The sequence below is a fragment of the Cuculus canorus genome, chromosome 4, assembly GCF_017976375.1.
Source record: "Cuculus canorus isolate bCucCan1 chromosome 4, bCucCan1.pri, whole genome shotgun sequence".
Lineage (NCBI taxonomy): Eukaryota > Metazoa > Chordata > Aves > Cuculiformes > Cuculidae > Cuculus > Cuculus canorus.
Window position 1 is genome coordinate 13,231,711 of NC_071404.1, and position 18,214 is coordinate 13,249,924.

Here is an 18,214-nt window from a genome sequence, read left to right on the forward strand (position 1 = left end):
AGGTTATAAAAACTGTGGGTCACTCTCATTTTAAGTATTTAGAGGAAGGAACTTGGAAACTAGAAAGTACTGAACACCCACCCTAAGAAAATCAGGTGGTTATCAGTAATCACTTATCATTCACGGAAATACTGCATTACTTTATTTAGAATGTGAACAAATTCAGTGACCAGCTTAAGGCACACGTTAAGAGCTTTGGTGAGCCTTACACGACTGTGGGTGAATCATGCGCTGATTTTAAAATAAAATATGAGAGCACCAGATGCCACGCCAAGTGTTGACCCTAACACTGACCAAATGCTGAGCAGCGATCCCAGGCAGCTGGAGGCAATCAGACCTCTTACATTTTCATTTTAATATTTACATCTTTAAGCAGAGGTGGGACTGATCTATTTACGTCTTTTCAATATGGAGCTAAGCCAGTTGTTGTAAGCAAACTGTAACAGGTAGAAACTATTGCCTTTCTGCAACCAGCTGTCTCACTGTCATTCAGCTGCTTAGGCAGGACTGAGTTAAGCCTGGCTGGGGGAGAAAGACTGGATTGAACACTGGAACTCTTGCCATTTGCTACCAAACACAGAAGGAAAGTAGGAGACAAGAATCTACACCAGAATCACTTGGCCTCCAGTGTGCCTCCTTGAAATCTTCTGTCTTTTATGTTGAGTGACAAAATGAGTGATAAGGGATGAGGTTCAACAAAGATCCTTGCTTGTGACACAGTAAAGAATAGGTCAGGAAGCTGAGAAAAAACGGATGAGAAGACTCTGTTCTAACACACCAGTTCTCTCCATTTTAATCTCCAAATCAACACAATCATCATCAGATGCACAGAGGAAGCCCAAGGCTTTTCAAGCCTATGGTTTTTACTCAGAATAAGCTAACCTGTACATAACTGACATTGCCTTCTTACCCCAAGATCACCCAATTTCTGCCTAGATGAAAATGCTTTGTGATGCAAAGCAAATTGCTGTGCAAACTGTCAAGATGAGAAAATGCCTGCTGTTGAGCTCCAGTTTAACCCCTTTTCTGCTACAGGCCCTCATCTGTGGAACAGATACTCCAGTGATCAAATTTCTCCTCAGAGGCTACGAAGCTGGGGAAAAAAGAATGGGAAAAGATGTTTACTACTTCCGTAACAAATAACACTGCACTCCACAAATGTTTTCTCTAAAAAAAAATCCAGAATGGGTCAAAACTGCAGTTGAAGTCTACTGTTATTTGTAGGACGTGATTTGTAACCCGTGCAAATCAGTACAGCCCCACTGCTTCCAAAAGCACTACCACTTTTTACATCAATTACACCAATTTATTGCCTTGCCCCCAGTGAGGCACATGCATTTATACCCTAAAACGTTTTTTGTTTTGAAGGAGATAAGGTGGAAGGCCATGCAGGTTACCTTGTCCCTAAGGGCAACACCACACAGTTCACTTCTTTCTGGTACTGAAATCACTGATTTGCTGAAGGGAAAATCCAGCTCGCTGTGAGCATGGCAGCAACAACAGCTGCTACTTCTCATGGGAATTTTACAGAGAGGGTGCAAAGGAAAATTAAGTACTGAATATGCGGCACTCGGTGGAGCAAAACAAAAACTGGAAGAATCCATCTGGTCCAGGTTCTGCCTCAGCATCATCATGTCACTTGCTTTGTAACACATAACACAGTAATTCACTTTTCTTTGACACTTGCAAGAAAGCAGATTAGAGCTTCATAAATGCCATTCCCAATTAGCCAGTCAAACAGAACATAAACATTCAAAACAGGACAGAGCCATAAAAGAGAAAATCTTTGACCCTTCCTTCTTTAATTTCTTTCTTAAGAAAACAAAATGGCAAAATAACACATTTAAGAGAACAGCGTTCAATAGAACAAATGCAATTCCAGTCCCTTTTGTTGCCCATTCCCAGTGCTAAATGTTCTTGCAGCAAAGATTGTTCCACAAGCTTGCTACGAGAATTAAGGCAAATCCATGAGGCACTCATAGAATTTGGAGTGGCTACTGTATATTCTGATTTTCAGAGCTAAAGCTGAATTTCATCCCATTTCCTTTGTGTTGTTTCCAGTTAGCTTGTATCCATCACATACTCCACAAAATAATCCAGCATTGACAGGAAGATACCAAGAGACAAGAAATCCATCTAACTGATGTTTTGCCCTTTACAATTTCTTCTCAGTTTGCAATCTTTTTTAAAGCAATCAGCAGTTTTTACTCCAGCAATCTCAGGTGTCTACATTTGACCCTCGAAGCCCTGTCAATGAAGAATCTACATCTACGAAAGTACAGGTCAAACTAAAAATGACCCAAAATTGTCCAAAACTTTGTAAATCTTACAGCAGTAAAAACTGCTGCATGAAGTCCACTCTTTGAATAATACTTTAGCTCACCCGCATCCCAGGATCTGTACGTGAATTCTTGCCCTCAAACACTCTGCTTTGCACATTTCAATATTCTGACTTAGAAGAGAATTCTTTGAAGTGAAGGATCATTAAAAAGAAAATAACACGATTCTCCTTCCTTTCCTTGCAAAATTAATCTTCCTAATGGTTGTGGCCACAATAATGTTTACCTGTGGTAAGCAAATTTTTCAAAAGAAAAAAAAAACCCAAACACCTTTAACCTGTCATTCAGTCTGATTAATGCTTTATTTAGAAAAGCCCATGTTACAACAAATTACAGCACACACTGCTTAATTACCTGGGAGTTCCTCCACAAAAACCTGCAATTCTATGACTAGAAACAATAGGCTTAGCTTTGGTTTGGCAATTACAGCAGCTGCAGCAAAGAGATGTCATAAATAATGTACCGGCAACTAAATCAAAACACATCAAGAATTCATACTACATAATAAAAGTGAGAACAAAAAGTTAGTGCTGGCATCCCCACTGTTCTTATGCTGAGAGATCTAGCACAAACAAGACCAGTCTTACCTTTTTCAATAGGTAATGAAGTGACCTGTGTGTGTAAGTAATTTTTTAAAAACTGGAATTCCACTGGTTTTGCTATTTAGGGATTTTCACACATATTTTCATATGCAGATAAATAAGGTAACTATTGCAAACCATCCACCCAAGCACGGCCTATTTTATGTGGGGAGAGCAGCAGACAGGGACACCCCCAGAGGACAAATCATCACATTTCTGCAAAAAGGATAAAACAATTTTGTGTCACTTAGAAGAGAGAGACCAGCAACCTGGATTGAGTCCAGTGGGGGGTCACTAACATGGTGCGGGAGCTGGTGTAGATGATGCACAAGGAACACTGAGGGACCCGGGCTTCGTTAGTCTGGGGAGAGGGGATAACGGGGAATTTGATTTCAGTCTTCCATTACCTAAAAGGAGGCTATAAGTAAGACAGGACCAGGGTACACAGTGAAAAGATGAGAGATCACAAGCAGAAGCTGCAAGATGGAAAATTCTAGTTGACATAACCCTTTGCAATGACAGCAGGAAAGCACAGGCAGAGGTTGCTCAAAAAGCTGTTGGATCTTCATCCTTGGAGATTTTTCAGAACTGGACAGGACGATGCCATGAGTGACCTGCTAAACTTCTGAAGTGAGCCCTGCTTTGAGGAAGGATGGTATTTGATGACCACCACAGCTCTCCTGCAATCACAATTATTTTTTGAATGTATGCAATATGCTAGAAACTTCCCAGTAAAGTAGACAAGAAAGTGGTCAACTGAGAATCAGAAATCTCTTTTCCTATTCTTAGTTCTACAAAACAAGCCAAAGAAAAAAAGAAACAATGTTTGTTATACCAATATCAACATCTATCAATTTCTGAGATGAAATCTCAGAAATTTCTGAGATGAAATCTCAGAAATGAAATGAAATTTCTGAGATGAAATCTCAGAAATGTTTATAAATACTCCACCATTTAAAAGTATAAAGATCAAGACTTACAACTAACATAGAAATCAGGAGAAAAATATTTACTCATGTTTACTTATTGAAGTACTTTACAAATGTTAACATGCCTTTTTAAGACTTTACATCCAATTATCAGATTTTGGAAAACAAAGGAATACATTTCACAAGTACATTTCATCAATGCTTTACACAGCAGCATATTTGTAACATACTTTTCTGATCTTTAAATAATTAACTTTCTTCCTTTCTTTAATTTTATTTAAATGTACTTCTTGGACACTTTCCATTTCGGAATACTGACAGATTCGTATATTGACCTGAGGCCATATGGAAAGCTGAGGCACAAGAGTTTCCACTCTGGGTTTTTGCACTTTGCCAGAAAATGTTGCCCTCATACAGCACAGAGGAATAATATTTTACTGGTGCATCTTTACCATTAGCACAGAGCAGTCTGAACTAAGCTGAAAATTGCACCAAAATAGCACTTAGAGTTTAAGTATTTTGCACCTGAAATAATCACATATGCAAAACTCCATCACATGTATATTTTGCTTCCAATTATTTTTAAATGAGACTAAAAAATAAAATATTACTAGTCTTCTAATTTTACATGTCAGGCTGAAGAAAAAGCAAATTAAAAAACACTGAAACCTGAGACACCAGTATTTAGCACAGACACCACCTCAGGGCAGAGCAAAGGGAGAGAAATCTCAAACTCTAGCCAGTGTATCTCAGAACAGCACAACTTTATTTTTAAATCACATTTTTCCATATGCACTGTGTCCCAAAGAGACATTCAAAATTAAGGAGTGGACTGCATATGGTAAGCATTAAGATAAACCAGTGATAAGCATCCAAATCCTTGGAAGAGAGTAAAACTTAAAATCATTTTTTTCTCCCATGTGTTAACATTTTATGTTGAAGCCTTCAGAACGGCCAACAATGTTAAGGACAGAAAACTACCTGAATCATACAGAAAGCACAACCATACATCCTCTTCCTGCCAGAAAGGAAGGATTGAAAGACTGGATAGCAAAAGGTTGAATGATGTAGATGCTTTTGAGCTGAACTGTTAGGTTTTTTGATATTAAGAAAGTACACTTTACTGCACATCTGCTTTTCTTGTTTCCCTGGCTTTTGCCCAGAGGTGCCTGTATTTCACTGATATTGCAACGTGTTCTTATCAAGGGGTGTAATTCAAACTGCCTGCACCCTCTTCAAGAAAAACAATATCCACATGACCAAGAAAGCACATACTAGATTTGAAAGAAAACAACCTAACACAGACAGGTGTTTGTAACAAATAGGCGATAACAGGGATTTTCCCTCCTCTCAGATTGAAGTTACAATTTCAGATTGTATGATAGCAAATTGGGATTGAATGTGCTCACAGGTCACGGAAATATCTGAAGTCTGTCAAAGCAACTATGGCAGAAAAGCCCTGCCATCACAAGGACACCAGCTCTGGACCAGCCTCGGAGGCCAGCCTTGGAGCTGACGTGTTACACAAAAACACAAAAACTTTTGGTAGGCAGTTAATACCTCAACCGAAAAGCAGCTTCTTCAGTCTGGGCTGGAGAAGTCGGGCCTGGAAGAGATAGAAACCCAGCCCCATGAAAGAGGGAGGGCAATAGCTAGAAAGAAAAGGCCACTAGGAAGGAAACTCTGTAAGGAAGCAAGATAGTTTTTTTCTGAAGGCTACCTCAAGAATGGCTGTTTGTTGAAGTAAGTCGTTCTCCTTACATTGCATTGCCTTATACGCAATAGGAGGAAATGATGCCAAAGTGGAAAGAGGTGAGCTGAAGGAGGAAGGGGCAAAATATCATCTGAAAACAAAAAAACAACAACTACAAGACCTCAAAAGTAGCTGGAACAGAGCTTCCATTGACTGATTATCAGTCATCTGTCCAATGACAAGTGGCAGGAAGAGGAAGGAAAAACTCTCTACTAAACTTCCATCTTCCAGAACACCAAAAAGAATCCATACATTTAAATATTTACTATTTAAGATGGGTTTTCTTTTTTAAACTACACACACCCCCAAATTATTCAACACATAGGATTATATTTACATTTTAAAAATTGGCCTGTATGGAGTTTTGAATTGTCCCTGTCCTTTCTGAATTAAAGCAGAAACAGCTGCCTAACAACACAAAGTTCCTAATAAATAAGTTATGTGGGAAATATTGCCTTTGTTATTTTCACACTGAAAAATATATTCCATATGGCAAGGATAATGAGAGCATAAAACATTAACACTACATTTTTCTATACCATTCTGCATAATTAACTATGCAGCTGTTTGTTCATTCAGCCCCCAAAACCAAATTAATTTGCAATCAGTTTGCAGGAGATGCACTAAGGCAAACTGCACATACTACAGAAGCTGTTGGCATGTCGCACACCACATCAGCGACACAGGACGCCCAGTACTGAGAAGCAACAGGAGGCTGCAAACCAGCATTTTCAAAACAGCAGCTCAGAAAAGGCACTTCATAATTTCTTGCATTGTAGGTCAATGGTATGTCAGTGCTGTCCGATGGTCTCCTGTCCTTCTCAGACTGAAGACCAAAACTTTAAGAAGAAAAAACACAGAATATCCCCATGCTTTTACAGCTCCTTCACAATACTGGTCTTAATGCAGCATTACAGCCAACACTGACTGGGGTCCCACTGTACTTGTACAATAAGTTCTCCAAATTACTTATATTTCAATGAAACAAATGAGGTAAAGAACAGCAGAGGAAAGCACAGGAATGGCAGGTTCTTCAAACACAGTCACACAGGCTGAATGTGGAACCAGCAGCATCACTAGTTGCTGAGTGCAATGTCATATCTACTTTACCAGATGTTCTACTAAGTTATGACTTTGCCCCTCTCAGTTTTTAAAAATATATCCTATTCAGGTTTTCATACCTCATTCATCATCATAAAAATGTGATGAGCAATGAAACTAGCTGCTTTGATTGTGGTTTCTTATTTATTCCATTTTGCAGAGTGGCAAAGGAAACATCACTTAATATATATCTGGTGTCATTCCATCTGCCCCTAGGTTACAGGCGCCACACCTCCCTGCTGTGCTGGCCTGCTGACAGTGGGACTTAATGGATGACAATGCAGCAAAGTACTTCTGATTAGCTAAAAACTGATGGCTCAACTGTTTATATATGAATTTAGTACAGAGGAATCATACCACAACAAAAGCTCTGAGGCTGCAATTCTCATTTGGATCATATAGAAGTGGATTGTGGGCACTGCCAATGGAAGTCTCCCTTATGCAGAAGGGAGGGCAAAATCAACACATACACAAATATGAAAACCCCTCAGAGGACTAATACACAGAAGGACATTGTTCCTTTACTTCTCATTTTACACCCATCTGCTGTGGCTAGCAAGAAAGGGAGGCTTATGCAATAAGATACCGTGGCAGATGTGAGGAAACACCAGTGAAGTCTCTTTCCTGAACTTCCTGCTGCTACTAACTCAGATGGATTTTGGGTAGGAAAGATGGCTTATTCTGTTACCATCAGTCCTAGCCAAAAGGAATCCTCTTAAAAACAAGAAGCTGTATGCAGTGTTAAGGTACAATTCCCATGCAGCTTGTGCCTATAAAAGATGATACCGGTTCCATTTTAAGTAATAAAAAATTCTATTACTTAAAGTTACTCAAACAATGGAACAGAATTTTTAAACAGTTTTAAATAAATGGTTATTCTTTTAATGATTTGACTTATTCATTATAGTTTATATCTCATAATGATTTAACTACTTTTCCAGAAAAAGGACTAAAAAAAAAAAAAAATTTGAAAGCAACTTGTAAAGTACCAAAATGTCCATGCTCCAAAATACATTTAACATGCTCAGCATCCATGCTACAACAGCTCCAATAAACACAAGTGTGCTGTAAGCAAGAGCCTTTTCTTAACTATATAAATCACAGCTTTCCAATAGGATCTTAATCCATGTCATATACTTTTTGTGCATTCCCAAACTAGCTTAGAAACATGTAAACATTTGAAATCATCACCACCAATCTGAGTCGTTGAAGACTTGAAAGTGGCACTCTGATCTGTGAGCAAGGGATATTTAGTAAAGAATTTTGGATAGAATTCTTTGGTAGCTTTCACTTACTTGTGGGATTTATTTATTTTCAATTCAGACCTTTATATGTTCTAGACATAAAAATATACAAAAAAAATGCCATTAAGGTAACAGAGAAATAAAAGGACCTCCTTGAATTAAGTCACGTGCCCCTGAGAGCCATTTAAAAGACTTCTCACTGACAGGGCTCTGCAGGTCAGGACCCAGAAAATGGTTCCAAATTTTCACGAGCAAAGTCCATTCCTTTATTGAATGGCCATAAGCTACAGCCAAAACATGTGACAGGATGACTGCAACACCAAGGTAACAGCAAGGTTATTGCTAGTGTGAAGGGTCTTGATCGTAACAAAGACTATGGCGGGTCATGCGTCTATCAGAGTATATGTTACTGAAGTACACTGCAACATCAACACCCTTTAGGTTCCTAAATCAATACCACTGCTCATCAAAAACATCAAGAACCATCTCTTCAATATCTCGTACATTCCAAGGTCTGTCAAGACATGTTTCTTTCATTTCCTTTGTCTTTCATGTATTTTTCTTACCTGACATCCATAATAAAGCGTTGCCGATAGTTAGAAAATGAACGTAGTGGACTTCAGATTATGGTTTCACAGCCCATTTTAAATGCCCCAGAATAAATTTAATATAGAGAATTTCCTACACAACTCAGCTCAGAATGATGCACTGTGGAGTACTAGCAAGACAGAAATTGCAGCAAAGACAATGAAAGTCTTTGTAATGTTATCAAGTGAATATGGAAATATGATCAAAGAGAGCATAAAAATCTGTTGTTCAATATGAGAAATAAAATTCTAATTGTATAACTGCCTTTTCAGCAGTGGAACAGGTGTAAATAAGGATATAATATGAGGACAAAAGAGCTGCATAGGTATAATTGAGGGCAGTCTAATTTGGTTGCAGAAGCTGCATTACTCAGTATGAAATATTAGCCAGAGAAAGCACAGCTAGACATTAGATCCCAAGCTGAGTTCACTGGGCTAATAATTAGGAAGCCATTTCTCTTTTTGTTTTAACTTGGAAATAAAAGAAATTTTATATAGAAATCACAGATTCAATAACTCCATCCCTTGTGGCCATTTCTGCAAAGTCACTTTTCAAAGCAGAATCACAATGTAAGACCATGTGGGAGTGCAAATCGCTGCAGAATACAGTTGCTAACTTCTTAAGCAGCACTTCACACCAAGAAAGAATTTCACTGGGACACCAGATGCTATACTCCAGGTCTTTTTGGTTTGTTTCTTAAATTATTTTCAGGAAATGGGTGAAATGAGTTTCACCTGCAAGTCCAAAGAGTTTAGACACAAACACCCATACTCGTTTTCTCGCACTCTGTGAGCCACACAGGGTCTGCAAGTTTTACTTTCCTGAGTGATATGTTGTTCACTGCACCTGCCTTAAAAGAATCTCCTGTTCCCTGCGGTCTGGATTTTAACCTTGGTGTAGGAATGCACCTTTTTGTAGGAATGCACCTTTGTGTAAAGCCCAAAGCACCACGTGGTCACTGGGCTAGTAGGCTTGTACAACTGAATACGTGGCTTTTTGTGGGTACAGACAGAAACAGCTGTGCCACCAAAGAGAGGATTTTCCTGACTCCCTGAGGTTTACTCAGTTGCTCTCACCTCCAGCTGCCCAGCCACCGACCTGGATTCACAACCTGTTCGCACAGTGCTGCAACTTTGCTTCCTCCTCAGACTGCATTTGGAGTAAGGAGTCCCAAGATGTTCAGTTTGGGTATCCAACTATATTTAAGGAGATGGAGAGGTCTGTTTCTTCATTTAACAGTTCACCTGAGGCAAAATATCGCAGCATGTCTGAAAATGGGCCTACTTGGGGTTCAGCATGCAATGCCAAGAAGAATTAACAGTGCAGTTAATATCAAACGATGCCATTTGTTTTGCTATGGTGAAGCAATAACAACATGGTGATGCCATGGGGAACAATGGCAATTACACGGCAAGTCACATTATCACTACTGTATTATTACAGCTTGATATAATGCAATCAAAACTTTATTAGCAATCATCATCAGCATCTATTATTCATTGCTTAGGTTAACTTAAGAAGGGGAAGGCTGCACGCATGCCAGAAATATGACTCTAAGCCAGTCTAAGCACAGGGTTGGAAAACAATTCCGCAGCCATACACTGCTGAGTCACTGCATAACATTCAGCAATCACTCACCATCTCAGATGAGTCATGCATAAAATGTAATAATAATAATTATTATAATTTCCAAGAGACATTATTTGGGTTAATTTACTCAGGTGTGTAGATAAATTTTAGCATTAATTTCTTAGTGGCTACTTAGATATTAAAATACTTGACTGCAAGATCTAAAGGTGCACCCATGCAATGTATGCAAGAAGGCACCTGAGGCTGTAACATGTGGGCACCTATAAATTTAGGCACAAACTTGTCCACAAAATACATACTGAAATATCTATTATCCTAAATGGTCTGTTTGATTTAGGTCCTTCATACAGTAAACATGATGAATAAAGATGTGTGTGGATTCTGGAAGGAAGAGTGCCAGTATGCAAACTGTCTTCAATATATGCACAATTTGTGAAGATAATTTTAGTACTTGAATTTTAAGTTTTAGTCACAGAATCAGTTTCTCCATTATGCTAATGAGGTGTAACACAATAAACATACTGTATTCCCAAAACAGACTCCAGTTTAGAAACTGTAAAAATAAACCTGGAAACAATCTTCTGTTCCTTCTCAATATATTATTTTAGTTTACATTCAAGAGGCTATTTGTTTATTTCCCTACTTTATTTTGAGTCAAATAACTATACCATGTACCCCAATCTTAACAATGAATTAATAAGCAAATTAGCAAAGTATCAGAAATAGCTGACTAGAAGAGCACACCCTGGTGTTTCCTAACTAGATGCCCTCACCAAGATTTATGCCTCCACCTCTTCACTGAAACCAGACATTGCTGCTACTAGTAAAAAGTTCTTTCCCTGTTTATTCAACAACAAAAAAATCCCAGGTTATTAAAATGTAGGCCTCCCAATCCTGTAACCTGACTTGTGTGGGCAGGCATAAATTACCTACACAAGTTAACAACACTCTGCAAAGGCAGAGAAATTTGTCACCTAGATCCACTTCCAAAATAACCTGTCTTCTTCACACAAAGCCCTCTCCCGCCAGGGAATGTACCCCCAACTGGTGGTTTTCCTCACCATTGCATTACTCTTACAAGTCTGACTGCAGCTCCGAGGTCATTAAGAATAAACAAGCATCACTGGAACTCCGAGTCACCCTTCCCTTTTATTCCTTCTTCTACTAAGCAAGGTGAAAAAAAATCCCAATTAGTTTGAGTGATGTGAAAAAAAGAATGAGAGATGAAGAGGAAATGCACTTTAAAGGAAGAAAAGAAAGATTTCATTTCAAGAAACAAAAGAACTGATAATTGCCAAGCTACAATAATATTTACTGATTGGCAAGATAAAAGCGGAATATTAACAACATTAAAAAATTAACCTGGTGTGGACTGATCAGATTGTAAAAGAAGTTTATTTTCACTTTGAGACTCAGAGAATATCAACTGTCTGGTATGACCTAACCAGGAGAGATATGAAGAAGAAAAACATTGGACTGATTCAGGAAATGACCCGACAGGATCCATTCCCACTGGGGCACAGAAGCTTCAGAAAGATTAATGGCTTTTGTCCACTGACCAAAAAACCCTGCATTTTTCACACCTGTTTAACTGTATATTTGTTCTGATGTAAATGAGAGAAATGCAAAAGAGAATCAAACACAAAAGTTTGAAAATATACACTTTGTACATTCTGGGCAGGCTGCCAATGTAAGTACAGCGTCCTGGCTCCACCAGCAAACTGGGAGCTTCACCAATTTACACCCAACCATTTTTCCCTGACTTCAGGGACGGTATTTATTTTTATTTTATTTAGTACGAATAAAGAGCAACATCTCAACAGAGAGAGGCACTATTTGATATTTTTGCCCCAGCTGGTGTCATCTGTACATTTCCATGTCTAAGCACTATGTAACTCCCCAACTCTGATATCTACATGTACCGCTTTTATGCCATAGTGGGCAGAAGTGGGGGAAGCAAGTAAGCCTGGAGCAAAACGTTTCTAGAGATGGATCAGCTACCACCCCTGGCCCAAGAACTAATCTTAAGCACTTGCTTCCTTTCAGTTTTTCCACTGTAGTTTTATAAACAACCAAAGCATCCAGTACATCTATTACTACTAAATAAAAGGGCCCAATTTCCCTATGATGCACACGAGCATCAATTTTATTTGAATGCAGTTCACACCAGTTCTCCTTTACACCAGCTGCCAGCAAGGTCTAAACGACCTTGCTTAAAGTGTTTATGTTCTCAAAAGAAAGCAACTTTATCTGAAGCCTGTTTTATGTTTATTTTGAAAGAGCAGAGAGTTTGTTTGGAAGAGTCTGACTGAATACATTTAAAAGACTATGATAGATTACACTGAAGTGTTGTTAGCAAAACCTGAAACATATTGCACATGTTGGCATAAAACAGGAGAGCAATGTGTGTTTGTGCAACTATGAGAGTATCCAAATTGCCATTTGTTTGTTGTCTTTGCACAAGATGTTGGACAAAATTAAAACAGAAACAAATGCGTAATTAATTTCTCATCTTCTAAATTAAAATAATTACAAATGAACCATCATAGCCCTAAAAGGGACAAACCTGAGCCAATATAAGCAATCTCTCTTTCCTGAGCACCCCATTTATGACTAAATTTTTTTTCACTTGAAAATACCTTTTGCTGCACAGACCACTGTCCCTGGCCAGACCAAACTACTCAGCCACTAGTATGACAAGAAGGTATCGCAAAGATAGACAGTCACTATGAGAAACCTCATCAGGTTAAAAGAATGCACCCTCCAACAAAACAAGTAACAAGGCTGGTGTGCAAGCATGTCCTGGTCACAGACTTTTCCCACTCCCTATTCCCTTGCCCACTCCTTCTCTTGAATTGTCTCTGTAAAGCTCCTTAGACACACAGGTGAAGGTTAAGTTGCAACAAGCTCTTGGGACAGTATGAAGTTTACAAGTCCCTAAGCCACAAGGTGTTAGATAACCCATTTGTTTCTAGACTTCTGGACTATTTACAGAATTTCACAAAAGACTCCTCAAATCATTGTCCTGTCATTTATAACAACTATTTGGGTATCCCGCTAGAATATTTGAAGAATTTTTCTACTGCTACAGATAATCCAGCAAAACTGGCATAGCAAATATTAAAGCAGTATAATATTTATTGAGAATGGTGAAATACTTTTGCTTTTGAAGTGTACATAGTGAGTCTTGCAAAAATTTGTGGTGGAAGATTTACACAAACACCCAGAAAATTAGAGAACAAAAAGCCCACTTAGCAAAACAAAATTAACACGTGAGATGATAACTGGTATGACTACTAAAACAGGCATGCCCTCATTCTGGTTTTGGGGTGATATACACTTGAGTGTGCAATTTGTGCATAAGCAGGCAATAAGCATATGTATATCTTAATTCATCATCGTTAAGGAAATGAGAATGAATTTAGAAGTTTATTTGGATTACTAGATATTCCCAGTTGTCATAAAATACAATATAACATGCAGTGGTATTATATTTCATCCAGTCATAACTGCTTCCAATTCAGGATTATTAACTAACCTCAATATAGTACTCAAGAGCAGAAAGAAGACACATCCCAACACAATAAGTATTTCAATTTCTTAAAATAATTTTGATGTAAAATTTCTAAGAAAAGGAAGAGAATAGCATCTTGCAAAGTAGCATCAGGAAGGTACCTTACACTCTCTATCATTATTCATCTCCACTGTTAAAACTCGTACCTAACTCTTCCTTATTAACCTGTAGGTAGTACATTTAAGGAAGAGAAGGAGTAAGAGCTGATGACAATCTGGATAATGTTACTATGTTACATCAATCAGCTACCAACTCAACTGAGCAGAAGTTTGGAAAGAGAAAACAGACTTATCTATTCTGAGAATGTGGGCAAGGGAAGGTTATAGGGAAAGCAGAGAGCTTACCTCCACAAAGAGCTCTCCAGCACTTTCCCCATGTCAGTATGATAATACTTGGTAAGGATCAGGATCACCTAAAAAAGAAAATCAGAATAAACATATTCATATATGTACACTTATACAAGAAACAGAAGCAGATCACAGGCAGCATTATTCTGGAGAATGCAAAACTGAGACTCCTGAAAAACTGAACTGTATCTCACTATTTTTACCTCTTATCCATTTTGCTTTTAGCTTTTTTTTTTTTTCCTTTCTTTCTGAGAATAGCAATTTCAGCACTTGAAGTTTTCTGCAAATCTGGTGACTCTGAACGACGAGCAGTGGAGTTGGAATAGTCACATAGATACCATGACCACATGACAGCCCCCAAGCAATTTGTATGACTTTCACAGCAGAAGGAACCAATCTGGTTGCTAGTTTAAATTTAGGAGAAAACTGGTTTGGACATGTACAGACATATTTTTTTTTTTTCTTCAATCCAAAGTGTTAAACAATGGTGACTAATTAGCTTTGATTATCCAGATAACAAATTTAGGCAGAAAATGAGCTCTGATCTTCCCTACAAGATCAAAAATGCAACTTTCGTGTCTGTCATTTTTCATTCCTAGAAGTTATCGCTCTTTTTTTCCTCTCAAGAATCAGCTCTGTGCTCTATAAATTACTCATCTATGCCACCAGCAACCAACAAAATACACAAATTTCACCCACAAAATGACTTCAACTTACGAGAAGAGTCTGCAAGAAACACTCTCCATTTGCTCAACATCCAACAAACTCACTGGTTGAACAAGATAAAGGACAAGCCCACGACTGATGCATCAAGCTGAATGCTATGCTTTATATTTAGATTATTTAAAAGATATTTCCTTCGCTTGCTGCCAGTCCATATTACTGGTTTGTATACCTATGTTCCCACAGCAACCCCACAGAGGTAAAATGAGTAGAACCTCTGGTTCCTTGCACAGCTGTTGGCTTTTTTAATATGGGGTCAACATCAATCTCCAACAGTTTGGAGCATGCTGTTACTTAGCTGGCACTTCCTCTGCTCCTGACATCAGATGAAATCTCCAGCAACAGCAATTGCAGGTATTCACTTTGATAATTCAGATAATTTATACACTGATGACACACTTATGCTGCAGTCTCAGTACACAAGAGCTTGTGAGAGAACAGAATTCCAGACCATGGGTGTTTGGTACATGGTATTTTGGAAATAACACCATGTTTTGCAGAACTGAGCTATTATACAATACCAGTCTCACTCAGGGTTATCTACATCTAATAAATTCACAACGCGTATTCCTGGATGTATATTGATATAAGTAAAAGTAGAACCAATCTATAATTCACAAATAGTATTATTCTCTCCTATTCTCAAAAGAGTCAAAATCTACCAGACTACTTTGTTGGAATTTAGTGATTTATAAAAACAAAGGCTTGGTTTAAAATAAAGCAAGAAAGAACAAAAAAAAAACCACTTTACTTTTAAGTAGACTTACAAGACTTACAAGAGCAGGAACAATTTCCCAAGGGAGAGAGTATCTATCGATAAGATTCCTGGCTATAGCTCAAGAACATTCCATCAGGTCAGCTATTTATTCTAGTGTCAGTGTCTTAGCTACAGGTTTCTGCTGGGGCTTGCAATTAAGGAGAAAAAGGAAGAAACTTCACTACTGGGAGCACATATCGGCTCCAATTATTAAGGAAAAAGTTTCAGAGTTTGCTTTCTGAACAACTGAAATTGAGACAGGCCACAAAAATTCACCTGAGAGGGGTTTCTGTAAGTTAAAAGAATGCATATTTGGTGCATGAAGATAAAAAAGAAAATATTGAAAGATCTCAGCAATAACGCTCTGTTTCCTTTCATCATACAGAACCAGACACTGAATCTTGAACTTAGTAAGCCAACTTTTTTCATCCCTGTAGGTCTTACAACCACAACTTTTAAATTTCAAGTAATTTTCAGTAATGTACACTGGAGCCAACCTGCCACAGGTTAAGCCCAGTGTTTCATTCCTAAATTAAACTATTTACTATCGCGCAGAGAAGATCCTAAATCCACCTACTTTAACTCCTATGAATGCATTAACAAAGCGACATTCACATAAGCCATTTGTGTAACTCAGCACTTAAGACGCCCTAAGTGTCAGACTTCCAGGAGCAGGGTGGGGGCTTCCTGCGCTGCTTGCTAGCTGTAGTTCGTCTAGGGATTGTGCACACCAAATCAGAAACTGCTGTTCCACACACTTCAAATGAACGGCTTTCAGTGGGTTGCAAACCATATTGGGGAGCAGCCATAAGAAGTTCATGTTGCATTTATGATCCAGAAGGGATGTCTTAATCCGAGTCATAGCTCTGAGGAAGAGATATCAGTGCTTTCCAATATGACTGGTAAATTCATTTAAAAATTACAAATACTTTATGCTGCATTTCATGAATATGGACAACGACTTAGTATGAAAAGCAAAGCCATAATGAGCTATGTCTGAATTCTTAAACACTGTTAGCAGATTCCTGTCACAACCTAAGCAATTGTGAGTCTGCCAGGGGGCTGACCACTATTTCAACTACACTAGTGGATTTCATATCAATATTTGAAAAATCTAGGTCAGCTATTTAACAGATTTTACAGCACTGTTTTCTGGACTGTGGGCATCTTTTCAGGCTAAATAATGATCCTGCTAACCACAGCAGTGTTTTTTTTCTCAATTAATAAACAGATCCAAAGAACAGGAAGAATAATTTCACATTAAAAACAAAGACCATCAGGATCTCTGGATTCTTCACATCATTTGTAAGAGCAGTGCCCTGTTTCACTGATTTCATTTCAATGGGACTTCATAATTACAAGCATTTTACAGGTTAGATGGAAGCCAGCAGTCCATATACGTGGCTGTCCTAGCGAAAGCACTTGGGTGGCCTGTAGATGAGGAGAGGCTTGAAGCATAACAGTAATGCAGCAATGATCAATCATATGATTAACCAGCTCATACAACCATCAGTCATGCACAGCTAAAATAAATTTAGGGGGTTCGTATTATTATTTTGTAGCTAAAATAAATGTATGCAATGAAGGAGAACTGGATTTACCAGATTCTTTATTTAAACATGGATTTATATGGTTACCTAGAGATCTCCTAATCCATCCAGTCTTCTGTATTATTATAAGGAAGCTTGTGAAGCCCTTTTAAACCATTTTACCTTAAATTCACCCACCACTCTTTGAGTTAGCCCCCAGAGTACGTTGATGGAGGTGGCAACAGTAATTCACTGCTGTGTGCTAGGGATCTACAAATACTTAATGATGCTTCTGGACAGATATACCTCAGAAAATATATACACACACACACACACACCTGCTTTCATTGTCCTGAAACAATGAGTCCCTAGGCTTTACTTCTTCACAGAATTTTGGTTGTTTAGGAGTTTTAAGTAAATACAAGTAAAATGCATATGTATTTGTATGGTCCAAAATTAAGATATAGATGTCTGCTACAGATCCCTTGCTTAGTATTTGAGCATCACAGACTTCTCTTAGAAGCAGTCCTTACTGTGCCTTACAGATTCCTGATCATTTTTCTACTGCTTGCTCTGCTCCCAGTGAGTTGTGCCCCTCTGCAGCAGGATGGCTGATCACTGTAGTTTCAGGAGACAATATTTCTACCCTTTTCTTTCTAAGAAATTATTTTGTTTTGATACTACATGAGAGTCATATGCCAACCACATCACACAGAACAAATTTAACATTTTAAAAAGGAAAACAAGAAAAATGAAAACTTTCCGCTTTTGTCACAAAAGTAATGCTGTTACTTGCTTCTTTCCTTGATAAAGCCAGAGTTAGCCAGTATTTCCCCATATGAGCCTAGGTATGGAAGATAAATCCCTTAGGATTCCAAAAGTCACATGCAATGTGCATTGGAAGTAAATTTTCAGTGGAAATAATAACCATAATTCTGGTCAATTTGTCCAGGGTAGGAGACCTTGAAGTTGAGAAGTTACTCTACTTCTACTTTTTCATTCTCACTCCACGATTTTTTGGTGGGGGTGGGACAGTGCACGGAGAGCGTTTTGATTCTCTCATGCATTCTCTTGCTTTCATAACTTAGTTCCTACCTGGGTGGATTCTCGTTGTTATAGTAGTTACAACTCTAGACTGTTTTCCACAGAAAAGGAGCGT

At 38.3% G+C, this 18,214-nt stretch overlaps 1 protein-coding gene across 4 annotated transcripts in view; it reads right to left on the minus strand.

Annotated features, from left to right (window-relative positions):
* The window catches only part of SORCS2 (sortilin related VPS10 domain containing receptor 2), a 558,809-nt gene that overhangs the window by 361,077 nt on the left and 179,518 nt on the right, over window positions 1-18,214 (minus strand). For all 4 annotated transcript variants that reach the window (XM_054065304.1, XM_054065302.1, XM_054065303.1 and 1 more), the window contains exon 2: window positions 14,044-14,111. In XM_054065304.1, the coding sequence (XP_053921279.1) occupies window positions 14,044-14,111 (68 nt within the window). The remainder of the gene's footprint in view (window positions 1-14,043; window positions 14,112-18,214) is intronic.